The sequence below is a fragment of the Astatotilapia calliptera genome, chromosome 5 (assembly GCF_900246225.1).
Source record: "Astatotilapia calliptera chromosome 5, fAstCal1.2, whole genome shotgun sequence".
In the NCBI taxonomy this organism is placed as follows: domain Eukaryota; kingdom Metazoa; phylum Chordata; class Actinopteri; order Cichliformes; family Cichlidae; genus Astatotilapia; species Astatotilapia calliptera.
Window position 1 is genome coordinate 25,434,857 of NC_039306.1, and position 25,091 is coordinate 25,459,947.

At 39.5% G+C, this 25,091-nt stretch overlaps 3 protein-coding genes across 5 annotated transcripts; all 3 read left to right on the top strand.

Annotated features, from left to right (window-relative positions):
• Positions 1-1,813: 1,813 nt before the first annotated feature.
• On the top strand, positions 1,814-14,371 carry LOC113022730 (phosphatidate phosphatase LPIN2). Of its 3 annotated transcripts, none has more exons than XM_026168459.1 (20): positions 1,814-1,894; positions 5,964-6,164; positions 6,258-6,353; positions 6,445-6,686; positions 7,453-7,560; positions 7,685-7,793; positions 7,903-8,659; positions 8,763-8,856; positions 9,034-9,221; positions 9,306-9,399; positions 9,514-9,583; positions 9,724-9,816; positions 9,997-10,055; positions 10,433-10,583; positions 10,686-10,834; positions 11,016-11,102; positions 11,323-11,475; positions 11,779-11,893; positions 12,241-12,344; positions 13,071-14,371. In XM_026168459.1, the coding sequence occupies exons 2-20, from the start codon at positions 5,973-5,975 to the stop codon at positions 13,219-13,221; spliced, it is 3,012 nt and encodes a 1,003-aa protein (XP_026024244.1). In that variant the 5' UTR covers positions 1,814-1,894; positions 5,964-5,972; the 3' UTR covers positions 13,222-14,371. The 3 variants fall into 3 exon arrangements, with proteins under 3 accessions (XP_026024244.1, XP_026024245.1, XP_026024243.1); XM_026168460.1 differs by having other exon boundaries at positions 1,827-2,113; positions 10,000-10,055; XM_026168458.1 differs by having other exon boundaries at positions 1,828-2,113.
• A 45-nt stretch (positions 14,372-14,416) lies between these two features.
• On the top strand, positions 14,417-17,929 carry trim107 (tripartite motif containing 107). The gene is made up of 2 exons (XM_026168461.1): positions 14,417-14,525; positions 16,099-17,929. The coding sequence occupies exon 2, from the start codon at positions 16,110-16,112 to the stop codon at positions 17,655-17,657; it is 1,548 nt and encodes a 515-aa protein (XP_026024246.1). The 5' UTR covers positions 14,417-14,525; positions 16,099-16,109; the 3' UTR covers positions 17,658-17,929.
• A 275-nt stretch (positions 17,930-18,204) lies between these two features.
• Positions 18,205-24,216, top strand: tpra1 (transmembrane protein, adipocyte asscociated 1). Its single transcript, XM_026168462.1, has 11 exons — positions 18,205-18,404; positions 19,190-19,373; positions 19,547-19,679; positions 19,970-20,056; positions 20,776-20,848; positions 21,049-21,128; positions 21,234-21,344; positions 21,438-21,498; positions 22,159-22,261; positions 22,691-22,771; positions 23,193-24,216. Exons 2-11 carry the CDS (start codon positions 19,201-19,203, stop codon positions 23,461-23,463), a joined length of 1,173 nt encoding a protein of 390 aa, XP_026024247.1. The 5' UTR covers positions 18,205-18,404; positions 19,190-19,200; the 3' UTR covers positions 23,464-24,216.
• The last annotated feature ends 875 nt before the right edge of the window (positions 24,217-25,091 follow it).

Consider the following 25,091-nt stretch of genomic DNA (forward strand, 5'->3'; position numbering starts at 1 on the left):
AAAGGGAGAAATGACAGGAACTACGATAAGGCTGCCTTATTTAGAGAAAAGGGCCTAAACATTTAGAGGCTCTGCATGGTGGAGCGGTGGAAGCACAAGGAAAGAGAGTTGTGAGCAGTTGCAGAGCCGTTTGGGAAAGGAGTGTTTCTTTCGCAAGACCGTGGGTTTCCTTAAATAGGCAGTGTGGCTGGTCACCACAGAGGCCTGACTGCAAAAGAAACACCTTGAATGATGTCATTAAGGCAACGTCTGTTTTGTGGTCGCCTACCCATCCTGTCCATGAACAATGCTTGCTATGAAGACTAGTCTGACAACCCCTTTTCCTCACTTTTTGTCAGTTTCTATCAGGTTGTTGTCAGAGAAATATATTTTGTCTGTGTGTAACATCTTATTGTTTCTTGTTTGGTGTTGCATAATGCATTATATTTTTATGCTTTTTCGATTAATGTGGGTTTAACATTTCAAAGTTTTAAAGGATTGTTTGTCCTTTCAGTGTTGTTGCAGTGAAAATGAAGTTCTGTGATACAATCAGATTGGCTAATATAAAAGTAACAGCAGACAAAATATTAAGCACAACCAAACTTAAAATGAAGTAGAATAGCTCCATAAATTACAAAACAACTCAAACAAAATAGTTCAATAATCTATAAATTACACAAAATTAAAGGGCTCAGAAAACCAAAGTAAATTAAAGTAATAATCAAAATATAATACAATAGAATGCTATTTAAAAAGTGGAATATAATACAAAAAGGGTCTTAGTAGGGTAGTGCTACCAAGTGTTACTAAAATAACAATATTCTGCATTTACATGTATTATCTACTTTGGGGAATTTATCAACATAACATAATCTACTTTCATTTGTTTTTGTAATCTTTTAAGTTTTAATCTGTGTATATAAGGTATTAACTTCTGTATTTAGGATAAAAATTACAGACTGATCATTGTAAAGCTTGAAGATATGAATGATTTCAGGCAAAGTGAGGCAGGTTAATGAATCTCAGTGCAGGTCCATCGATGTCCTCTGCTGGACCAGTCTAGTCATGATCTCTGAAATGTTAAAAAGCCACGTATGAATTGTGTTGATTCACATTGTACATTTATGAAGATGTCAATAACAAAAATTAAAGTTAATTCATTAATTGTAGTTTATCTTAAAATATAACTTTTGAAACAGTCATCTGTCCTTTTTCTTAGCTGCTTATCGGTAGAGGGTTGGAAATTATCCCCAGCATATGCTTAAAAATATGTATATATATATATATATATATATATATATATATATATATATATATATATATATATATATATATATATATATATACATATATATAAACATATTACCGGCATAATCTTTTCAATCCTGTACTTTTCAGGTCCTTAACTTCAGGAAAGTAGCAGTTATGTGAACCTTAAGAGAAGTATTTAGGCTACATAGCTTTAGACCTTTTCCTGCAACTGCTCAGATGATTTATTATCACTAACTATATAAACGTAACATTTCATAATGGATTCGGGTCAAAATTTGTGCAGTTTCCAAGGCTTTGACACTTTGTGAGACTGATTTTCGAGTTTTTGTCAATCAATATCTAAAATCAACGTTTGCCATTAAGCAGCAAGATAACAAAAGACTATTTACAGATTCCATCGCTTTGATAAATTACTGTACATACAATAAATGTTCATTTATTATTACACTGACAACTGAAATCCCCAGTGAATACATCCAACGCTGATGCCTTTGTTTACTATTCAAAATTGGAGGCGGGTCATGTTTTCTTTTCCAGCTTTCTCATTGGCTGTTTGTTGGCTTGGGGTCGTGCATGCGCAGGCGCACTTGTGCAGGAAGAAGGATGGATGGATGGCTTGTCAATCTAAAAGGCAACACGAAGGGTAAGCTACTGCCTTTAAAACCTTACTTCTAAAGAAGTGAGAAGGAATGAAGCCTTTGTAATACACGTAGCTGTCAAAGAAGATGTCAAACAGCCAGTGGAGCAGAGTTATTTAGTGAGTTTGTAAAACTGTTTTGTGCTGTGAAACTGAGACACATCGCTTCACAAGATAAGTCCTGAAGATGGTTCAGCGCTAAATTCCCGGTCAAGTTAAGTGAAGGTGGGTGAAGTACTTCACAGTAAGGCTAAGAGTACGTGTAAGGTCCTTTTATTTTTAGCGCGTTTGAAGTGTGAGGAAACGTGTTTTCTCAATAGTTTGAGTGGCTATTGGCTGGACTGTACCAGACACCTTTGCGGAAGTTGTTTGACTTAGGGGTGTACCTCCATCTAACTAAATATATACACAAGTCAGTAATACAAACTTTAAAATCGTTTGTTGGTTTACAAAAGTAACTCGCGGTCGAAAGCATTCAACTATTTGCGTAATATGTTAATGTTCCCCGTGGGTGACTGATTTGAGCGAATCTCGGATGGTGCTAATATTATGCAATCATAAAATCTGACGTAATGGATCTTTCACAGCATTTTTTATGCAACGCTGAATAGAAAAGATGACACATGTGTTAGGCTAATGTGCGATAGGGTGAGGTAACTTCGATGTCTGCGCCTTAGAGGTAGCAAAGGTCAGTAAAAGCAAAAGAAAGAACAAACTGATGGAAAACTGATGAAATCATTTGTGAACGGCTGTGGTTTTGCAAGTGTGAGAATTTGTTGACTTTAAAGTAAGTAATCTGCATTTTTGGACTGATGGACAAACAAACTAAGACATTAAACTAACCATGGGGTTTTATGAACTGATGACAGTTTCTGTGAATGGAATCAGTGGTCGTGATGATAGATGACATTTACTTAAAGGTAAGTTATTCCTCAGTAATTAGGCATTAACGACAGTGATTCTTTGAAATATACAGTCTTTCACTTAAGGGATGAGTATAGGAAGCTTATGAATGAATAAGAAGCACTGTGAATTGCAGATCAGGTATTTGACCCATGTATAGCACCTTTAACCTTTTTCCTCACTATGTGATGGCAGGTTCAGTTTTGAGATATTAACTTGTACAAAACCTACCCTCCAGAAAACAAAATGTGCAAAGATGGGCGTAGCACATATTAGAACACATTCTCATACGGTGGAGAGTCATCTTTTTTCCCTTAGGCCTACCTCTTTCCCTCCATAGGGAGAACAGGCAGGGTTTTCCATTCAGATTTGCAAGTCGTTTGCTTGAGTTCTTCCAAAGTGAGCTAGGATTGTGAAGGGCTTTCCAGTGCTGTCAGAGCATGGCTGCTGGAGAGTGCCCTCATCTCTGATGGGCCAGAGAGCTGTGGTCATTCCCAGAAACTGTGTGGCCGAGCAGTTCACGCGCGTGAGCGGTTTTATGCCACGCGTCTGTGAATAGCCTGTCCGACCCTTTTAGAAAGTGCTGGTCTGGCTGTCATGTGCACAGCTAGTGGGGAAGTATGAATTCAGTGTGTGTGTTTTAGTGTGCGCTTGTGAAAATTGTATAAGATAGAGGAAGCAATAGTGTGAGTGAATATACTGGGACTCTCTCACAGATTGCCATATTTTTGCTTTCAACTTCAGAACTGAGAGGACTTGATTGCTGTCATCGCTGATGATTAGTGGTAGAAGCGGAGGTTCTGATTCCACTTAGCTAGTTCTAATCGACTGTTCACACTTTTGTAGCTGCACAGTTAAAATAATGTAGCCTGACAAATGTGGGGCGGTTAGCGACCTCAAGAGAAAGGCGAGCACTCTGGGGGATCATAGCTGACAGGTTGCTCAGGTGGACATGGAGGTAAAGTGTCTTAACAAAGTTTCTTAGTTTCTGCTGTTGGAAAAGTGATTCTTGCGGTGCCGTATGGCAGACAGGAGATCCGGGAAACACAGCCTGGTGTTGAGGGGCCGTCTGCATCCTTCTCTGTGGGTAAGACATGAGATTAGCATAATGTGAAATTTAGATGGGTAATAGACAGGTGTAGCGGTTTGCTACATGATAAATAGGTGTTCTGTTGATTTTTTTTGTCTGTTATTTTTTCGCTTCTTAGTGTTAAAATCATAGAAAAAGTCTGTTTGGGGGGATTTTTGATAATATTATGGATGGATCCTCACACATCTCGACCATTTCTCTTACTTTAAGTTAACATTTAAAGCATCACAAGCTGTATTAACTTAGATAACTCTAGGCATTTTCTTTAGTTTTTTTCCCCCAAGTACGACTTTTGCCCTTTGTTTTATTACGTTATTACTTTGCCACAGGATCAAATACGGCACTTCAGGGATTACCTATTAAAACGAGGGGGAAAAAGACGTCAACAGGCTTTGATGTCTTTCTTTGAAGATGTACTGTATTAACATCACTAGGGCTTGTAAGACCAATTCAGGTAGAAGTCCTGTTTACAGATCCCACAGAAGCCAATTTCCCAAAACAGCGATGTTGATGGAGGCAGAAACGAAGTCAGAGCTGTTTAAGTAGATCTTGACAAAGTTTGGATTCCTTTCCTGTTGTTTTCAAATATGTTAGAACCTGTTAAATCACGTATAATGGGTTTTTACTTGTGACCATCATGACTACACATAGAAATGTTACCGTGATATTTGCTTACAGTCATGATAAAAAGAAAGTAAACCCTCTTTCAGTTCTAAGGTTTGGGAAATATATAAGTCTTTATTGGGGCTTAAAATGAGGTAAATACATCCTCAGATAAACAACAACAAAACATAAAATATAACACAGTGTCATTATTTATTCAGCAGTGCAGAAGCAGTGTGTGTAAAGCTACGTATGCACCATGATCCAGTAGCTTACTGAACCCTGTTTAGTACCAGTGACTTGAAGTAATCATTTTCTGTTCTTTATCAGTTTCTCGCATCATTGTGAAAAGGTTTTGGCCCTCTCCTCTTTACAGCAATAATTTCGCTCTCCTAAGCATCAGGTTGAGTTCTGTGCTTTGACTGCACCATTGATTCTTTTCATTTTGTTGTAGATTTCTTGGTGAGCTCGGGCTCATTTGACATGGGAATATATTGGTACACAGAGGAGTTCATGGTCATCCAAATCCAAGTGTCCAAATCCTGTTTGCAAGGAAAGCCCAAAATCAGTTGACAGTTGGTGTCAGGGTGTCTGTGCTGATATGCTATGTTTGGTTTTCACCAAACATGGTGCTGTGCATTATAGGCAAACATCTCCACTTTGGTCTAATCTGTCCAAAGGACATTGTTCCAGAAGCTTTGTCACTTGTTCAAATACAACTTTGCAAACATAATTTGTGCTGCCATGTTTGTTTTTGCCTAGAAGAGGCTTTCTTCTTGCAACCCTTCCAAACAACTCATACTTGTTTAGTCTTTTTCTAACTGTACTGTCATGAATCTTAATATTTAACATGCTAACAGAGCCCTGCAGAGTCCGAAATGAAAGTGGCGAAAATGAAAATGAAGCTATTGGGTTTTTTTAGTTTCTCTGATCATTGCATGATCTGACCTTTGGGGGGATTTCCTTGGATGCCCAGTTCTGGCAAGACTGGCAACTCTCTTTGTTTTCCACTTGTGAATAATCTTTCACACTGAAGAATGATGGAATAGGAATTGTTTGGAAGTGTCCTTTTAACCCATCTCAGACGGTCGCTTCTCTAAAATCAGTCTTCGCTCCTTGGCATTTCTTGGCAAACTTTACCCAGTTAATTACGACAGTTAACTTACATTTAACTATGTGTTTTTTATCAGCTAGCAATGTAACATATGTGCATATGGATGATATATTACAGGTTGAATATGAATTTTATCTTTGTCATTTAATTATTTTAATGCCTATAGGACGTATGACTGTACTGGCTTTTGCCTGCTATACTTGCTGCTGAAAATGTTAAACAAAACAAGAATTAAGGGTCAAAGTGCAGACCACAGACAATTCAAATTGCAGAGTCGACACTTTTTTATTTATTTTTTTGGTGTGATGTGACACATGGTCTCCCTGGTTCTCACTTCTTCCTTTTTGTTTTTTCCTTTTTGTTAGTCCCAAACCATGAATATTGTGAACCAGCTAGCAGAGACGGTGTTTGTGACGGTAAAGGAGCTGTACCGCGGCCTCAACCCCGCCACCCTCACAGGAGGGATTGATGTCGTCGTAGTGCGACAGCCCGATGGGTCTTTCCAGTGTTCCCCATTTCACGTCCGCTTCGGCAAGCTCGGCGTGCTGCGCTCCAAGGAGAAAATTGTTAGTGTTTTGGAATATTTGTGTCATTTCAATTTCAGCATGATTGACTTCCTGTTGTCCCTGTGATGAGCCCGTTGTTTACTGTGACTATAGGTGGACATTGAGATAAATGGAGAATCTGTGGATCTGCACATGAAGCTGGGTGACAATGGAGAAGCTTTTTTTGTGGAGGAAAATGAAAATATGGAGGTGACCGCCAAATTATGTTTTTTTTTTTAATGTTTGCTGTCTTTTATATTCATTTTAAGTTTATTCGATTGTTTATTTATTTCTGTCTCAGGTGCCAGCCCATCTGTGCACCTCGCCAATACCTCTTGAGGTCCTAGATGAAATGGAGGAGACCACTGAGGGCTCCTCCTTAACCGGGTCCTGTTCCCGCAAGAAGAAACGGCGGCGGAAACGCATGCGCTCCGAATCTCACCTCAAAGAAGAGGTCAGCTCCTCATCGGATGAGAGAGAAAGTGATCATGCTCAACAAAACTGTACTCCTTCAGAGGAGCTTGCCACAAAATTGCAACTCAGGTAAGTCATCAGAAAAAAATAAAATAAAATGTGGTATATCTTTCAGAAGAATTCACTCTTTAAGATGCCTTTTTTTGTAAATATAAATTTGAGTCTGTTAGAACTTATGGTTATGGCTTATAAAGGTTAATCCTTGAGATTCTTTTGGTAAAGAGACTTCTCCAACTTCAGCTGAAAGATGACTCATATTAGCTTAAATGTTAATTTACTGTTTGAGGCAAAATCACTGTTGAACACTTCTCTTCTCTATGGATTCATTCTGCATCTGGTAGTTTCTATTTTGTCTCTCGAAACAGGTTAAAAAAATGCAATTATTCATTGTGTAGCAAGTTTCTAATCGTGGGTTGAAGACGGCATGCTTGAAGGAGGTTTTATTGTTGCTTGACATTAGCATGTTTTGTTAAACCTGATATGGAATTTAAACGTGTCATCCATCTTTAAACATTGTGTGCAGGACCAAACCTGCCAGAACAAAATAATGAGCACAAAGCAGCTGGAAACTCCATAGAGCTGCGATGATGAATTTCAGTAGAACTGTCAATGCAAGCGGCCCGAGGGAGTAATGTAGCCCAATATTTGTCTAAAACAACAGTGGAGCTGTAATGATGGTTTAAGATGAAACAGTATTTTATGTTAAGTGTGTGTGTGTGTGTGTGTGTGTGTGTGTGTGTGTGTGTGTGTGTGTGTGTGTGTGTGTGTGTGTGTGTGTGTGTGTGTGTGTGTGTGTGTGTGTGTGTGTGTGTGTGTGTGTGTGTGTGTTTTCAAGTAAATCGGTGTACTATTCATTGTCTGAGGAGGCAAATGAGGATCCTGGGGCCACCCAGACCAGAGAGACTCATCCACATTCAGATGGAGAGCAGTCACCTTCAGAAAAGTGAGACAAGTCTATTAACTTACTAATCATATTCATTTGTTTGCATCAGTGGCTTGTTATATCATCACTTTTTTCTGTCTCTGCAATTATGATCCTTCTCCTCTGTCTTTGTACTTTGCTGCAGTGTGTTCTTCAGTCGCTCGTCTTCTCCTAAGAGCGACTCTGAACTCATGGTTAAAACTCAAGAGTCAGCTGGTCCTCAGATGCAGTGGAACTGGGGAGGCTTTCCCACGGTAGGGCAACATATGCTTACACATGCAAAAGTGTACTATCTTCTGCGTACCTGTGTTGTCATTACTGACTGCCTGTGTCATATTTCTTATCCTGCTCTCCCTCTCGTAGCTGTGTCAACCAGAGAAGACGGCTGTGGATTCACAGGGTGGTTCTTCTTCCGACAATTTTCATTTCCGCGCCATTAAAAGACAAGACTCCTTTGACATGAGCTACGATCCTGTGATTAGCTGTGGGACTGTGGGCAGGGTCACTGTGGTGAAACCGCAACCTCTGACTCACGCGCTCGATTTAGACGGGCGCAACAAGCAAACCATTGCTTTATCCAAAGAAAACACTCACATTTCCATGTCTGCCTCCAGTGACGTCTTCAAGTCTTGTGCCTTATCGATGGATATGCCTCATGCTTCTGAGGCTGCAATGGAACAGGAGCCCAACAGAGACTTGTCTTCTAATTCAGTCAGTAAATGCACCGATTCCCTTACTAACAAAGGTAGCACACTGACTGTTGTTAGCCCAGTTAGCCCTGAAAATGAAAGTAGTGTGGTCAAAGCGGCCACACCAAGCAATGCACAAAAACAACTCATTAAAGAACACACGGACCTAGAAACAAGTCCAAGTAATCCAAAATCCTCTAATGCACAACATCAGGGAGCGTTACCTGACCAAAGTGAGCAGAGTTACAGCAGTAGCCCTCCTGTGAATGAGGGTGACAGTGGAATCGATCCTTTCTCTGAGGGAGGGGAAGAGAACGGTGAACCCAGAGGGAGTGAGGGGTCAGCAGGAGCGACAGATACTGGGGTCAGCCTGCCCGCTGCAGAGGCATCGGCAGCATCTTCTAAAGCAGAGCAACAGGATAAGATAAAAGGTGAAGCCTTTCTTTAAGCATTCCTGCTGTTTTAGGTATTACTCCATCCTCATTTTGTACTCAGTCTACAGTGTATCAGTGTTAATGTATCAACTGGTCACAGGTAAACGTAATCACCACCTAGGACCAACAGATATTTACCTGGATGATCTGACCACGCTGGACCCGGAGGTGGCCGCACGTTATTTCCCCAAAAGGTGAGATGTCACATTAAGGTTACTTAGTTATTTTAACTGAGCTCGCTGTTCCAATCTTCATCATTGAAAATGATAAACTAATGTTTGAAATTGAAAGAACATACAATCATCCAGCAGTTGTGCTCGAGTATTGATTAGGTGTAGTTAAATTACCTAAAATCCCTGTGTTTCCTGAAGTGAGGGAGAGGGAGCGTTTCAGAACGGGGCAGAGCAGGGCTCCCGTTCAGGAAGCCAGTCGCCTCAGTCAGTGGGTAGTGGGGCAATGGACAGTGGCACCGAGTATCTGTCAGATAACACCTCCTACAACATGGACGTCAGCATGTCCCTTTGCGGACGAGAAGGCAACACCAGCAAGATCACGAAAGGTGAGTGTGGTTAAACTGCTGCTGATGCCTGCAGAGTGTCTGCCGCTGAAGTTAAAGTATTTCCTGCATTCCTTCTTACTTCAGAAAAGTTTATGGAGCACCTTGTGACATATCAGGATTTTGCCAAGAATCCAGGAATCATTGAGGATCCAAGTCTTGTCATCTGCATAAACTCCAAGTATGATTCTAAAAAGTATATAATAATGTATTTCTAAAGTCACCACTATGTTATTACTCCAACAGGTTTATATCCATGACTCTTCATCAGCTGTTTTTCTTTCTTTTCTCACAGCTATTACAACTGGGCAGTGGCTGCTCCAATGGTTTTGTCAATGATGTCCTTTCAGAAAAACCTACCAAAGGTATTTTATTGTATTAAAACTAAACCACAAAAATGTTACCTAAAGAAGCTTCCTTTATATTCTGGTACAATTTTTATATTTTATTTATAAAAAGATAATCACAACAGGGGGAATATATTTGTTGTCTTTTTTCCCCATAGAGTACAATAGAGCGACTGGTGAAAGACAAGATGCCCAAAAAATCTGGACGCTGGTGGTTTTCCTGGAGAAGGAGAGACATGGACAGCAGCCAGGTAGATGCTCAGGAACTCATCACAGTCGTTATTTATTAGGTTTTGACAGTGTACCCAGAAGAAAACACACTGGACCTGCAGAAATTAAACATAATATCTTGTGAGGACGCAGCCTTTTCAGCCAACATCAGCTCGGATAAAATGATGCCAATGTTGGTTGGTTTGTTTTGTTTTTCCCAGCAGAAAAACTCAAAGGAGGAGCGAGAGGAGCCACTGGCAAGTGTTTCTTCCACAGTAAAGTAAGACACCTTTAATTACAGTAACTATCATTGTTGCAAAAATATCTTCCAGAGTTGTCTTTGTTGTGCTTGGCATAAAAAATGTTTTTGTCTTCTGTGGCCTTCTCTTTCTAGTATCAGATTTTATTCTCAAGTCACAAATTTTAAAAGAACTATCTATAAACTGTAGCAACAAGACGAGTGCTTTTTCTTTGTGTTGTTAAATGTTAAATGTGGCTGACAGCTATCCAAAGCTTCAGTACATGTTCTCTAGTTTTTAACATTTTTATAGACTCAAAGCAGTCAAAGGGTCGTTGTCTGTAAAACAGCCTCCAACTCTTCGCAAACAGTCCATTGCCAAACAAATTAGACACGACATTTTAATATTGTTTCTTCAGAGCGACATTGGATGATGTGGACAGTGATGAGGCAGCGGGCCTTGGGCGAACAGCTGTCATTTCTTCCAGTCTTTCAACAGAAACCCTCAACACGGCTCAGTCTATCAGCCAGATGTACCGCAAATCATTACGTCTGACGTCTAAACAAATAGTAGGAGATAAATTTGCACAAATGTTCATGCACCTCGATAAATTCTTATGTATCACAATCAGTTTATGTTAGGATGTATTTAACTGTCCTCCCCATACCCAGGAGCATTTAAACTTGCATGAAGGAGCTAACAAGGTGGTGTTCAGTGTGACCACACAATACCAGGGCACCTGTCGCTGTGAGGCTGCTATCTACCTGTGGAACTGGGACGATCGTGTGATCATATCTGACATAGACGGCACCATCACCAAGTAAGAACAAACACGATTTCATGCAAAATTATAGTGTCTTAGATTAACAAACAGCTATGGGCACAAATTAATATACACTATTCCCCAGAAAGATTTACAGCAGACTCCATCTGTCTGTTTTTCTTTTTTTAATCAGCCTCATTCTTTTGCATTTTGAGTCTTCTCTTTTGGTCTCCTGCAGGTCTGACGCTCTCGGTCATATCCTACCTCAGTTTGGAAAAGACTGGACGCACAAAGGCATCGCCAAACTCTATCACAAAATACACGAGTATGTTAAATTGAATATTATGATATTTAATATCGTACCTGTAGTTTAAACATTACCGAAACGTACAAAAATAATTTTGGAGATTACCAATAAGGTTAATATAGGGCAGCTGTGACATGAACCTTACATTGCCTTGTAGTCTAATACATTTTTAACCACTGTAGATAAATTGTTCCCACATTCAAGTGAAAAATTAATATCACTGTCGCTTTCTTTGCAGAAATGGCTACAAGTTCCTGTATTGTTCAGCACGAGCTATAGGTATGGCTGCTATTACCAAAGACTATCTGCAGTGGGTCAATGACAAAGGTACCGTCCTGCCCAAGGGCCCCGTACTGCTGGCTCCCAGCAGCCTTTTTTCAGCACTGCACAGGTACCACATATTCGTACTGAACTGTTAAACAGAAAAGAGATGTAGCATGAAGCTGTTTAAAAATGAAAATAAAATTGTATTTTAATGTACTGCTGACCCCTAGTGGCCAAATTGCCAATGCTCAGCTATTGCCAAAGACAAAAAATGTACGAAAGGGACAATCAGTTGAACAGATGTGTATTTTAACTCATTCACTGCCATTGACGTCTATAGCCGTCAATTGCAGTGAATGAGTCAATGGGTTTAACTCATTCACTGCCAATGGCTGGCAGTGAATGAGTTAACTGTAAACCATGTGTGCAGAGAGGTGATTGAGAAGAAGCCGGAGGTCTTTAAAGTCGCCTGCCTCGGTGACATCAGGGACTTGTTCAGCCCACACAGACAGCCTTTCTACGCAGCTTTCGGCAACAGGACTAATGTAAGCAATGCTACGGGGCTGCTTTTACCACAGCTGTGCATCGAACCATCAAGTGTATTTGAAGTTTTCCATTTATTTGAAGTTTCCCAGGTATTAAGCTGTTTGTCTGGCAGTTATTTTAACCCCTGGCACAAGACTGTGTTTATATATCATTGCAACACATGTAGAGTTAAATTATGAGAAATATAGTAATAAAGTGTTGCTTGTGGAAATGAATAAAACATTGGATAATGATTTATAATTATTGATTTGTGCTCCAATGGCACAGTTTGGGGCACATAAATGCTGCAGAGGTTAAGAGAAGATTAACCTTAAACTCCTGTCTGTTGCTGCCTGGACTTTTACAGGATGCATATGCCTATAAGCAGGTTGGAGTGCCTGAAACCAGGATATTTACCGTCAACCCAAAAGGAGAGCTCATCCAGGAGAAGACTAAAGGCAACAAGTCTTCGTAAGTATGCAGGAGACAAGTGATGGGAAATTACATTGCTGAAAAGCAATACTGTTTTCTTTTTAAAAGGGAAACAAAATGTGTAGATATAGGACACTATACACATGTTTTATTAGACCATACAAATCAAGCAATAGTTAAAAAGCATAGTTTATGCTCTTTAGGGGATGAGGAGCTTAAACTAAAAAGAACAAGGCTAAAAATACAAAAAATACAGGCTAAAAAGTAAATAAAACCAAACATCTGTGTATAGCAGTGATCTGGGTTTGTTGTTATAACCCATCTGTGGATTGATGTCCAGTGGTTAAAAATCCTTTGGCATTTCTTAAATTATTTTTCAATTTTTTTGCTCTTTCGGTGTGATAGTTTTCTCAGTACATACTCTCTTCTTCCATGGACTGCTTAAGAACTAGAGTTATGATGCATCTGATGATATTTCTCTGGCTTATGACAAGGAGTACACATCTGATTTTACATTACAGCTGATTTTAAGCACTCTTGTTTAAAAAAAAAAAGAAATATCAACAATTTAAGATGTTATATGTTTTTTTAAACCTATAATTGAAGTTTAAATGACTAACACGATAATTCTCCACGCAGGAGCACAGCTTTCAGAACATGCCTGTAATCTTTAATGTGGACATTTTTTTTTAGACCCCTCACCTTCCATATATAAATATTAATGGTGTTCTGATTTGTGTTTTTATAATCCTTCATGTTTTGCAGGTACAGCCACCTCAGTGAGTTGGTGGAGCATTTCTTCCCTTTGTTTTCTGCTGAGGGCAGAACATCCTCTGTTCTTGACTGTCCTGACTACAGTAGTTTTTCCTATTGGAAGGAGCCTCTACCAGAGCTGGACCTGGATGCACTACTGTAGACACGCAGTGCCAAACCCGCACACAAAACATACACAAGCTAAGGCAAGCACATATATTCCCAGGTTTTTCCCGGCTTGAGTGACTGTTGCCTTTGTTAACTGGAGTGCCTGTGTATGAGCCACTGAATAAACTGAAACATAAAGAGACCGCTCTCTCTTCTTCTGCTGCACTCAAAGGCGGAGCCCAATCAATGCACTGCTGACTGTGTCTGTTATATTTTGCTGTTTGTGTATTATACTACAATCAATATGCCACAACAGGAAAACATATGCCTTGAACTGTTTTGAACTTGTTGTTACTGTGTACCAGTGTTACAGCAGCACAAAAATATAATATTTAGCTATTGGCCCAACAACTCAGACATCAGCTATGAACCTGTACAGATATAAAACTGAACTTTATTAGATGTGTGATGCCTAAACCCTCCAAAACATTAAATTAAATGTGTTGTCCTTTATTCTAAGAAGATTGTAGAGAATTTATGACTGTGTGCTGCTGAAAATGTCTTATGGATTTGAGTGTTTGGGTGTAGATTGCAGCTACATGTGCTCAGAAACCAAATATATATTCAACACATGTTTAAAATGCTTTACTTTAGAGGTGGTTTCCATTCATTTGGATGTAGCTCGTGAGGTATTGCCTGATCTGCAGTGACTGTTAATGGAGTGTTTTTAAGTTAAAGTTGACACGGGTGAATGCAAACCCCCTTGAATGGAAAGCTGTAATAGAATACTACCACTTTGTCAAGTCTAAATATAAAGTAAGCAAGCAGATTACAGTTTGTACACTACATGAGTGAGAGTGCCTCAGACCTACAGCGAATTACATTTCAGTTGAGCAGGCAGCTGTTCCACTTTGTGATGACACTGTTGTGTTTATTTTTTTTGTATTTTCTTGCACATCTTTTGTCCTCAAACTGTGTGGCAATGCATTGAAGCTGAGGATACGGCTGTTACTGTTTAGACCAAGTATGCAGAAATACGCATGTCGTCATTTGTTTTTAATGATATGCTTGACTTCAGTTTAAAAGATTAATTATTGCAAGAGTGAGGTTAAATTGCCAGGTGGGATTTTTTTTTAAATGTGCATTAACATCTGTAATACAATAAAATGCAATACAAAGTAATCGAATAAAGAGCTAACAAATTCCATTGGTAGCTGCAGTTTTATTAGCTCCACGTGGGTAGGTGACGGCGTCAGTGTTTGCTGAAGGCTACCAGGGTTACAGCGGACCTCTGCGCAGGGCGTTTTGTTGACGCACCTGACACGGAAGAAGCAACACAAAAAATTACAGTTCCTTCAGGTAAGTCTTTAAAGCTGGATGGTATGTTTTAAAATAATAATAATAATAATAATTAAATGTTTCTAAATAAGTGTTTACGCTTTACACGATGCCCCAGAAATTTGGGGCTTGAGAGGCTTTTGAAGAGCAATCGTGCAATGTGCGATTTAATAAGAAAACAAAGCCGAATTAAGTGAGCTCATCTTTTGTTCCCACCCTAGCAGGAAAACGTTCATCGTACATGTGAAGGAAAGTGACCTTTGGATTCCGCTTGTGTGCGTCCTGTTCTCAGGAAAGCGAAACTTAACCAACAGGTTAACAGTCTTCTTACCAGTTACTCGTAGATCTTTCCGTTTCCCCTTTTATGGCCATGACTGCAAGTTTTCATTTACAGCAGGTATCATGTGAAAGGCATCCTGTGACGATGCTGACATATGGTCTTATTTTGTTTTCAATGCACTACAACTCTTCAGTTGTTGTGCTTAGTCACTGGTGTAACTTCCGGATTTTACTACTGCAAGAAAATATGTGAGACACGGGGAACAATGTAGACGTTACCAGTTATGGGAAAATATCTAATTATCATTTTTATTGTATTTATTGCATTTCAGAAAACTAAAAAAAACAAACAAAAAACCGTGGTTTGTCCGTCTGTTTCCATAATGTGTTTGCTGTTTTCAGCTTATCAACCCTATCTAGAAAAGAAGTCGATATCGCTCAAATACATTATGCATCCAACCCCCAGACCATGAAAATTAAACCAGATTAAACCTTTTGGAAGCCGAGAAAATAAATATTTGTTATTAGATAATGACAAAAACGTAGCCGGGATAGAAGTAACAGAGCTGCAAATCAATGTTACGGTTGCACATATATTTTTCTGATAGTGATTCTAACTGTAAATCTATCAATACTGTCGAGGTCATGGCCAAAGTTCTGTAAATTACGTCTACCCACATCAGCAAGTCCTCACTGGTGTCCTTTCCCCTGTGTTTTGTTGTAATAGTTGTTTTTCTCCTCTGCCAGGTGAAATACACTTCATTTCGATGCTCAAACAAAACAAACAAATGTAAAACTTGGTTGGTTTGCAGTTTGGTCATTAAGAAGACAGAAGCTAAAGAGCTTGGTATTTAATCGCTGTCAGCATTTTTTTCTTTCTTTCTACTGTGTTTGCATTAGGTCTGGACCGTTGCCAAACCAGTTTAGTAACATACTGCTGTAATACACGCACAAAGTGTCATGGCAATGCCTTGCTGACATCAGCACGCCTTCTTTCTGGCAGCATATATTGTTCCGAATCATCTGTAATGCCAATCATCATTAATGGTGCCTTCAGAGATATGCAGTGCTACTCCAGAATCTCTTATAATAATGTATTTTTCTTTCCCATTGTTGTTTTAACTTGCATATGTAAAATCAATACTTTTACATAGTAAAAAGTATTGAAAATTGATCTGTGATTCATACATGTAGTCATATATGCATTCATTCATAATAATTAGTGTAGAATGGAAGCCCTTTTTAATTACATTAATTGTGTATTGTGAATTACTTACCATTGCAAATGTTTACCCCAGGTTGTCTTTTTTTTCAGCACCTGTCATCATGTCTGAGAGTGAGAATGAAGAGGCTTTGGCTTTGGAGCTTACATGTCCCATTTGCCTGCAACTATTCTCTGACCCAGTTTCTCTTCCTTGCGGTCATTTCTACTGCTTTGCCTGTCTTGAGACCATGGCAGAAGGCCTTGACCATCACAACTGCCCCGAGTGTCATTCTGAGTACCAGGGATCCGATGCCCTCGTGAAGAACTTCAAAATGCGTAGTATTGTAGAAACCTACAAAGCCACTGCTGGGAAAGTCCTCCCCCCTGGAAACCCTGCTGATGGCAGCTATGTAACAGTCGAGAGCGATCATAGCTCTATGACAGAGGAATCTGAAGCCAAATATCACCAAGTGCAAGAAAAAGCTGGAGAGCTCCAAGAGGAGAGCGAAGAATGCAAAGCAAAGGATGGGTTTCGAATTGGGTCTGGATCCACAGAGCATCCCTTTTCAATGGATCAGGAAAAAGGTGGTGGCAGAGGCAAAATGGAACTGGATGAACCAAAGTTTAAACTGGCGTCGCAAGTGACTGAGCTGAACGTCAAGTTAGAGATGGCAGAGGGTATCCTTAAGAAAGAAAAGGAGTTGGAGTTAGAGGTGACCACTGCTAGTGGTCGGCTGAGAGAGAAAGCATCCGGCCTGTTAGAGAAGATAAAGGAGCTGTCGCAGAACTACATCGAGGGAGTGACACAGATGATTGAAGAACAGTTAGGTCTACCTGAGGCCATCATATGCTCTCGGGTCAGTCAGGCCTCTGAGCTGACCGAGCAGCTGAGGCAGGCTTTGCAAACAGCTGAATCCCTTTTGAAAGAAGACGATGGGGCAACATTTAGTGAAGAGCTCCAACGTTTGCAACCACAAATTGCAGATTTGATTTCAAAACAAGTGGGAGAAGAGGAAGAGCTTGTTAAGGTAAAAGTCAACCTTGCACAGGCTTGTCCCAAGGTGGAAGACATGAATGCTGAGCTGAGGGAAAGACTCGGAGAGATTCAGCGCTCTCTTCGAAACACCCTCAACCCTTCTGAGATCACCTTTGATCCAGAAACAGTCCACCCTAACCTTGTTCTCTCAGAGGACTTGAAAACGGCCACATTTAGTGCTGCCAAACAAAACTACCCGTCCTCTCCTAAGAGGTTCGCCAGCTTCTTCCAGGTCCTCAGCAACCAAAGCTTCTCTGAAGGTGATCATTGCTGGGAGGTGGAGCTGGAGGGGTCACCTTGGATCATTGGCGTGTGCTACAGTGGGAAACTAGAACGCAGCGGGGTGCCATCTGCTCTGGAAAGCAGTCGAAGCTCTTGGTGTCTGATGTGGTTCAACAACCTTCTGACTGCCTTCGAGCAAAGTCACAGTGTGCCTTTGAAGAGGACCACAGTGTCACGCAGACTTGAGATCAAGCTGAGCTTCAAGACCCACAGGCTGAGCTTCTACAATGTTAGCCCTACCAGTGGAAAGACTCACATTTATACATTTAAAGCTAACTTAACTGAACCAGTGCACCTGGCCTACAGGATGATGTCAGGTCACCCAAAAGGCCGTGTCACAATTTATTCATAATTGTAACCACAATTTAACAAACTGTGCATAGAAAAAAATAGTAAATAATTTAAGTTAAGACTTGTACAATAAAACAGTTTTGCCTTGTACTAGAGGCTTTACATAATGACGGAGGGATGCTTCTCAATTTGGCATCAACATAAAGTTGTTAATATGAGTGAAATACTTGCTGAATGACTGAAAGACTAGCGCAGACATTTCAGAGTTCAGAGGGGAATGTGGATAAATATATTTTTTATTACTCCAGCATAATGCACTCCTAATATAATGTAAACAAGGAAGAACACTTTAAAATAAAGATGTAATTTTAAAGATGTTTTTCTACTTTAACTGATAAATAAACTCCTTACAAAATCCCCAGGGCCTCTGTTTCATAATATATTATCATTATACAATTAGTCTTCACAACCATACACGCTATTTTACATATTTGTGAGAGATCAGTCTTTTGTGCTTTTGTGTTTTACTTGCTTAAGTATTAAGTAAACAAAACCTCCCTACTACCACATCCATTTCATTAATAAGTATGACATCTCGCGAGACTTGCTCATTCTGTTTGGTGGGTGAGAGTGTCAGCTGACCCGACGGGAAATTTGTTAACGAAAGTATCTGGCATAGCTATGTCCCCTGTTGGAGACCAGTGTGTCGGTCGATTACTATGTGTATGACAACACATGTGCTTGAATTACATTATTGAATAATATATTTTACAGCAGTTATATCCTTAATTCCGAGTCTTCTGAAAAGGTAAGATGCTAATATTTACTATTTCATGCTCCACGCTGTGTCGGCGTCAGTACACTGCCACCAGTTTGTTTTGTTGCTAACGCTAGTCCATCGGCTTTTAATCTCTGGTACTTTATGTTACATAAACAAGCCGCATGTACCATGAGTACTATCGTCATTGACGAATTTGTTTCTGAGGAATGAGCGAGTAGTTTCGTTTAATAAACAACACAAATTCCGACGGGAGCTAACGAGCTTAGCGGCTTAGCTAACGTCTGAAATTCCCCTTCCCTAACTGAAAGTATTCCGATAAATAATACGCAGAAGTCCTGCAGCGACATGATTCCTGCCCATTTTCAACTTTAGCTGACTCTAGCAAAAAATGTACGTATGTTAGTCTTAGCCCCTGGTATTTTTGTAAGCTGTGGACAAGTTTGGAAGGCTACTGTAACTTGTCTCTTGTCCAGTTGTTGAGTAGGCGTCAAGTAAATGTTAACGAGATTAGTGTTACTGCTTGGCACTGAACACTGCATGTCGAGTTTCTCATCATGTAACGTTCAAGTACATGAGCTGTGATTTCTTGATGCATCGACTGCACTACTTTTTAAATAAGTGTTCCCGTGTATATAGCTTTATCTAGAAGACCAACTATAAATTCTTTAAAGGAGGATACAGCAATCTTGTATGTAGCTAAAGCAGACCCCTTCAGTACCTGCAGCACCCCTACAGTAAAGTTCTTACATATTTCAAAATGACTAACCGTGTTTAAAATATTATTTGACTTAATCAGATATGTCTTCCCTCAGGCTCTGACACCATGCTAGCCACAGTGACTACTGTGGTTAGTTTTTCTCAGGACAATGGCAGTGTTTCACCTACGCCACTGGGAAACACAACAGCATTCTCGACCTGGCAACCTGATACCCAAAACAACATCACCAAGCCTCACAAATGCCTACAAGTTCTGTATGAGGACATTGGAGAATCCAGGTAATCAGTTGATTGTGCAAAATTACTGTTGAAACTACTGTTACTATAAGTGCAAAACAGAGACTGTTCAAAGTAGAAATTTACCAGATTATCAAAAATGTTTATAGATACGCACTCTTTGCTGAAGGACTTAATCCCTTCATTTACCCTTCACATTCACCTGTCTGCTTCAGGGTGCGGTTCTGGGACATTTTATTGCTCGTGCCTAATGTGGCCTTCTTTGTATTCCTGATGTGGAAGCTGCCCTCAGCCAGGGCAAAGATCCGCCTCACCTCTAGCCCCATCTTCGTCACTTTTTACTTGCTGGTAGGACACAAACTGTACAATCAGTGGATGTGCTTTTTCCTCTTTGAACTGGTATACCAAAGCATTTAAGATGTAAAAGATTGATCTATTTGTCAAACCGTATATTAATACACCTTACCTCAGCCTGGCAAAGCAATAAAGGAACTGTTGTCAATAGTGTTGTTGAGTACAGGATTGTTATCAGCTGTACTTTGGCCTAATTTTCCACCAGTATATGATTTTTATTATGACCATGTTATGTTGACAGACTATATCATGTAGTCTAACGTGTTGTGTGCTGTGGTTCTTAGGTTTTTGTTGTTGCAGCAGTTGGAATTACCCGGGCTATAGTGTCCATGACTGTCAGTGCATCCAGTGCTGCCACCATTGTAGACAAAGTAAGCAAGCGCATGATCCACAAGTAAAACTTTACAGGTTTATGGCTACAAGTTGTAATTTAAAGTAAAATTATAATCTGTGATAGAAATGACACCCGTTTGGTCGTAGCCACGCCACGCCCAAAACGATCGAGTCTGTTACGGTGTCAGTTTGTTTTCAGAAAAAGGTGTAAAACAGAGCTGAATTTCAAGTTATTATCTACTGTTTCAATTTAATATGTGTCTTCCCATTCCTAATGGTACTGCAATGTACAAATGGGAGCATACCTGGAATTTGTTAAAACGTCTTTTAATTATAGGCTTATAAGAGACTGAAATGTATGCCTTTTCGAAGTCTCTTGTGTACAAAACAGTCTGGGTTTCTGTCAGTATAAATATTTGACTTGTACTAAAATGACAGGGACAATATCCTGCAAGAGATAACTTTTTATTAAGTGTCCAAAAAAGTTTTTGACCTTTCATGTTTAAAAGAAAAGGCGTAGCTTCATTCCACACATACCAGGCAGATCACTATGGAGCTTAGAGAGATGGACCTGTTATTTCCATTGCACATTATCAGGGCTAAACTATTAAATTTACCAAAAAAGAATGAATGAATATATAACATAATGGTGTGTCTGCTGACCTTTAAAGTTATGCACTTCGACTTAACACGTGTTAATACACAGCTGATCTCCTTAACAACAGGAATTCCTCCTAAAGATTTCTTTTCTCTTTAGGTGCTCTGGGAAATCACTCGTTTTTTCTTGCTGGCTATTGAGCTCAGCGTCATCATCTTGGGACTGGCTTTTGGTGAGTTTGTCATGTTGGTTTCAGTTCTCATTTACCATACATTTTATTTTTAGATGTGTAATGTTTCTAGCTTTTTACATGACAAATATGTTTAATATGTTTTTTTGTTTGTTTTTTTTTAATTTTCTTTTCAGTGCTAAGTGCAATTAATTTAATGCAGCTGTTTTCCTGTTAAGCATGATTCTTCCTCTGTTCATTAGGCCACCTGGAGAGCAAATCCAGCATAAAGCGTGTGCTGGCTATTACTGCTGTGTTGGCTCTGGCGTACTCAGTCACACAGGTAATGGCAGATGGGAGGTTAAATATAGTTTCAAATGATTACCATCATGACATATTGTGGCAGGAAATTCTGCATGCAGATGAACTGAATAATACATTGTCTCAGGGCACGCTAGAGATACTGTATCCTGACAGTCATCTGTCAGCGGAGGACTTCAACATCTATGGTCACGGGGGCCGGCACTTCTGGCTGGCAAGCTCCTGCTTTTTCTTTCTGGTCAGTAACTCCATTATAATGGCAGCATGAGCAAAAAGATCCTTTACCATAAATGATCAGCCTGTTATCTCATATTTGTCTTTTTTTAAATAGGTGTACTCTTTGATTGTGATCTTACCAAAAACTCCAATAAGAGAAAGGATATCTCTGCCATGTGAGTTAAAAGTTAAATTGCATTAAACAACAAAGTTAAGATTGGAGAAGTAGAATTGCTCCTAACTTTTGATATGATAAAAAAAAAAATGTTACAGTTTTTCAATAGCAGAAGTATTTTTGACCTAATTGGCCACATAAAGTCGTGTCTTGTCTTTTAGAGTTAACTTTTTAAAACCACATCTATACTTACCTCACGCAGTTGTATTTCCCCTGCTGCGTTTGTGTCATTGTCTTCATTTTCACATCCTCACACAGTTGATCAGAAGAGCCATTGTTGTTGACCTTTGCTATATAGTTAGAGTAGTTGGGGGATTTATCAGCGAAGTTCCATAAAGGGTCTTATTTATAGTGAGTCATTATCCACAGTAGAGGCCAGTAGGGGGCGGCAACGAGAGAGCATAGATCATTTTGATGGCTCAAGTTTCCTGACATAAAGGGCAGTAAAAGTATCTTAATTATAGTCAAACTTTCGCATGTCCCACTGGTTTTGTTTTTTGTTTTTTCATCAAGTGAAAATTAACAGACTATAAAGACTGAAAGAGAGGGGTGGGGGGGACACTTTTCTTACTCAAATATCGTTAAAGCCAAACTTGGTATTTAACATATTAAATTTACCTGCAAAGCCCTGATTGATCTCTGTTTGGCTTCCTTTCTCCAGCTAAGAGGAGTTTCTACGTCTATGCTGCCATCCTGTCATTGCTGAACCTCGTTCAGGGCCTCGGCAGTGCTCTGTTGTGTGCTGAAGTCATAGAGGGACTATGGTCAGTATTCTGAAGCATATTTGCTTATATTACATCAAAAATACATTATATAGCTATAAAGCCAATTTAGATTTTTTTTGGTGATTAAAATAAGTAAAATAAGCCTCATATTTAATTTTATGCTTCTAAGAAGAAACAATAGCTGCATTCAGAGCAGCTGTGGCTCTAATGATTTGTAAGCCTATTAGAAAATGCCCTTGATATGGAGCTCGCTGCCTGTTTTAAAACCTCTTAGTATTTTAATTTTGTTGGCTGAGTTGCACCCACTGGGATGACTCACTGTTTTGCTGGGTCCACCAAAGTTCAGTGGAGTTTATACGGGCGAATCTGAACATAATAGTCAGGCAGCAATCTGTTGGTTATGCTTTTTGTGAAGCTGAGAGCTGAATAAGCTTACTGAGATGGTTTGCTCTTTCTCTTGTGAACCAGCTGTGTGGATGTCACAACGTTCCTGTACTTCTCTGCCTTCGCTCCGCTCATTTATGTCACATTCCTCAAAGGCTTCTTTGGGTATGTAGTCACATGAGATGTAGAGAATAAGAGTGTAATCAGCACTTATTATACATTTGGGTTTTTTTTCTTATTAGTTTTGATTTTTTCTACTTCCTTGTTTTTTAAATTCAGCTTTGCTTTTGGTTTAGTTTCCAGGTGAATTTGCTAATTTCAGTTTAGCTTTTTTTGTTTGAAAATGTAATATTTTAGTTTGTTTTATTTATTTTGTTTGTTTCAGTGTTAGTTTTAGTCTTTGTAATTATGTTTGTATTGAGGACTTATGTCAGACAGGATTCAGGAAATGTAGCCTATAGATATGACCACGAAGTGGTTTTCTCTTACATCAGTTTAGATGCTTGATTTATTTGATGAGCACTGCAGGAGTTGACAGTTTTCAGTCTGTACAAATAAAAGCTTACCTTTTCCCTCATCTCTGCAGTTCAGAGCCCAAGATCCTATTCTCCTACAAGTCGCAGGTAGATGAGCCAGATGAAAGTGATGTCCACCTTCCTCCAACCATCGCTGCAAACCTTGGTCGTAAGGAGATGAATGACCAGGGCCTGTACTATTCCTCCACCCAGATTGATGGCTCTGGTCCGAGCAGTACTCGCATGGTTGGAGCATACCTGGATGATGTTGCCTCCGGACCCTATGGGTCCAGCAGCGTTAACAGCATTGAAGCTGACCGCTGGAGACCTGTAATTGTGTGAAGGGGTCAAGAGTTGTACAGCTGGACTAAAATTGTTGTGCATGTGTAGTGTTGTCAGCAATATGGGGATCAGTGAAGTTGGTGCAGAACAAAACAGTTGGACACCAAGGAGGGTGATAGTGGTCTTTTTTTGGAGGCCTGAAAGAGTGGGCGCTTAAAACAAACAAACAAACAAACAAACAAAGAAAAAAAACTTATTTCTGAAGGACTGTGAATTTAGCAACTGCTTTTGTAACATTGTCCAGAGTGCATTGCTGCTGCTGGTGCTCCTGCTGGTGCTCCTGCTCCTGCTCCAGCTCCAAACTGGGAGCGCTGCCCCTCATTGTGGCCCCAACAGGCTTGATAATGATTCTGCTCTGCAAGCTCTTATTTCTGGGAGTTTATTGACTCGTCTCACCACATTTTCTGTCATTCCAGCACTAATGCAACAATGAATATCTCAGTTCTCACCGATGATGTTTTAAACCTATTTTAATTACAAAGGTTTATAAAACTGATCAAACATTCTTGTGATGGAAACCTTACATCTGTACATTCCCACTGAAGACTTTCAGTAACAGCATCTCATCTGACTTAAGATTTGTGACCAATCAGGCTAATCAGTTTGCACTGGTCACATTGCTTATTGGAAGCACTTCAAAGACTTGTGCTAATTCATTTGGTATGTGTTGACAAGTAAAACAGTGTTGTTGTGTTGTATGTCACTTCATTATAATAGGGAGCTGCTGAATACAGGCAACGCATTGGTGTTAAAGGGCAGAATGTCACAGACACAAAGGACAATTCCTAACAATTGAAGCCAGATCTTGTGGATGACATCTTTTCATTTTTGTTTGGTTTTTTTTGTGTGCTTTTTACTTTAATTCCAGATTAATCAATGCTGCCAGTGAAATGACATTTGTTGGCAAGTTATGTGTTTGAGATAAAAGACAAAATTTGCACAAACTTATTTGTGTATTCCACGTCAATCTTGTGATTGATACCAGTGGTTTTCCAGTTTTGCTTGCTGCCAAAGGTTGCTGTTGCAGATTTGATTTTTTTCCCCTATATTCAGAGTTACAAATGTTACCACAAGTGGTGAACGTACACCAAAAACAACTGTTTTCATAGTATCAAATGGGGGTATTGATACAGTTTCATTACATAGTTTAAACTTTTGTCTTTTGACAAACAAGGTCAGGCACTGGCATTGGATCATTGTAATACATTGACAAGGATAAGTATATTGCATACTGTTGCCAAGGAAAATACAATATTTGGTATGAGGTGATTGCTGTATTTAAGCTAGCAGTATTCATCAGCATAGTGTTGTAACCAATATGCAAAAAAAAAAGAAAGAAAAATAGGGGGTTGCAATGATGTTTTTCATCATATGATTCATTTGCATTTTTCCTGATTTGAAATATTTTATCCTCAAATGTAAATTTGTTGTTTTATGTCGGGTAATGGATTAAAATATTATTTTCCTTTTGTTGGACAAGAGTTCACAAGTTGCATCACAGCAAAATTCCACTCTTGAAAACATTTGATGGTGAAATCCTTTGGAAATGATGTTTAAAATTGCGTTTTTATTGAAGTGCATTTATTGTACAATATTCCAGCCATGTCAAATCAAGGTGTTAAGCATTC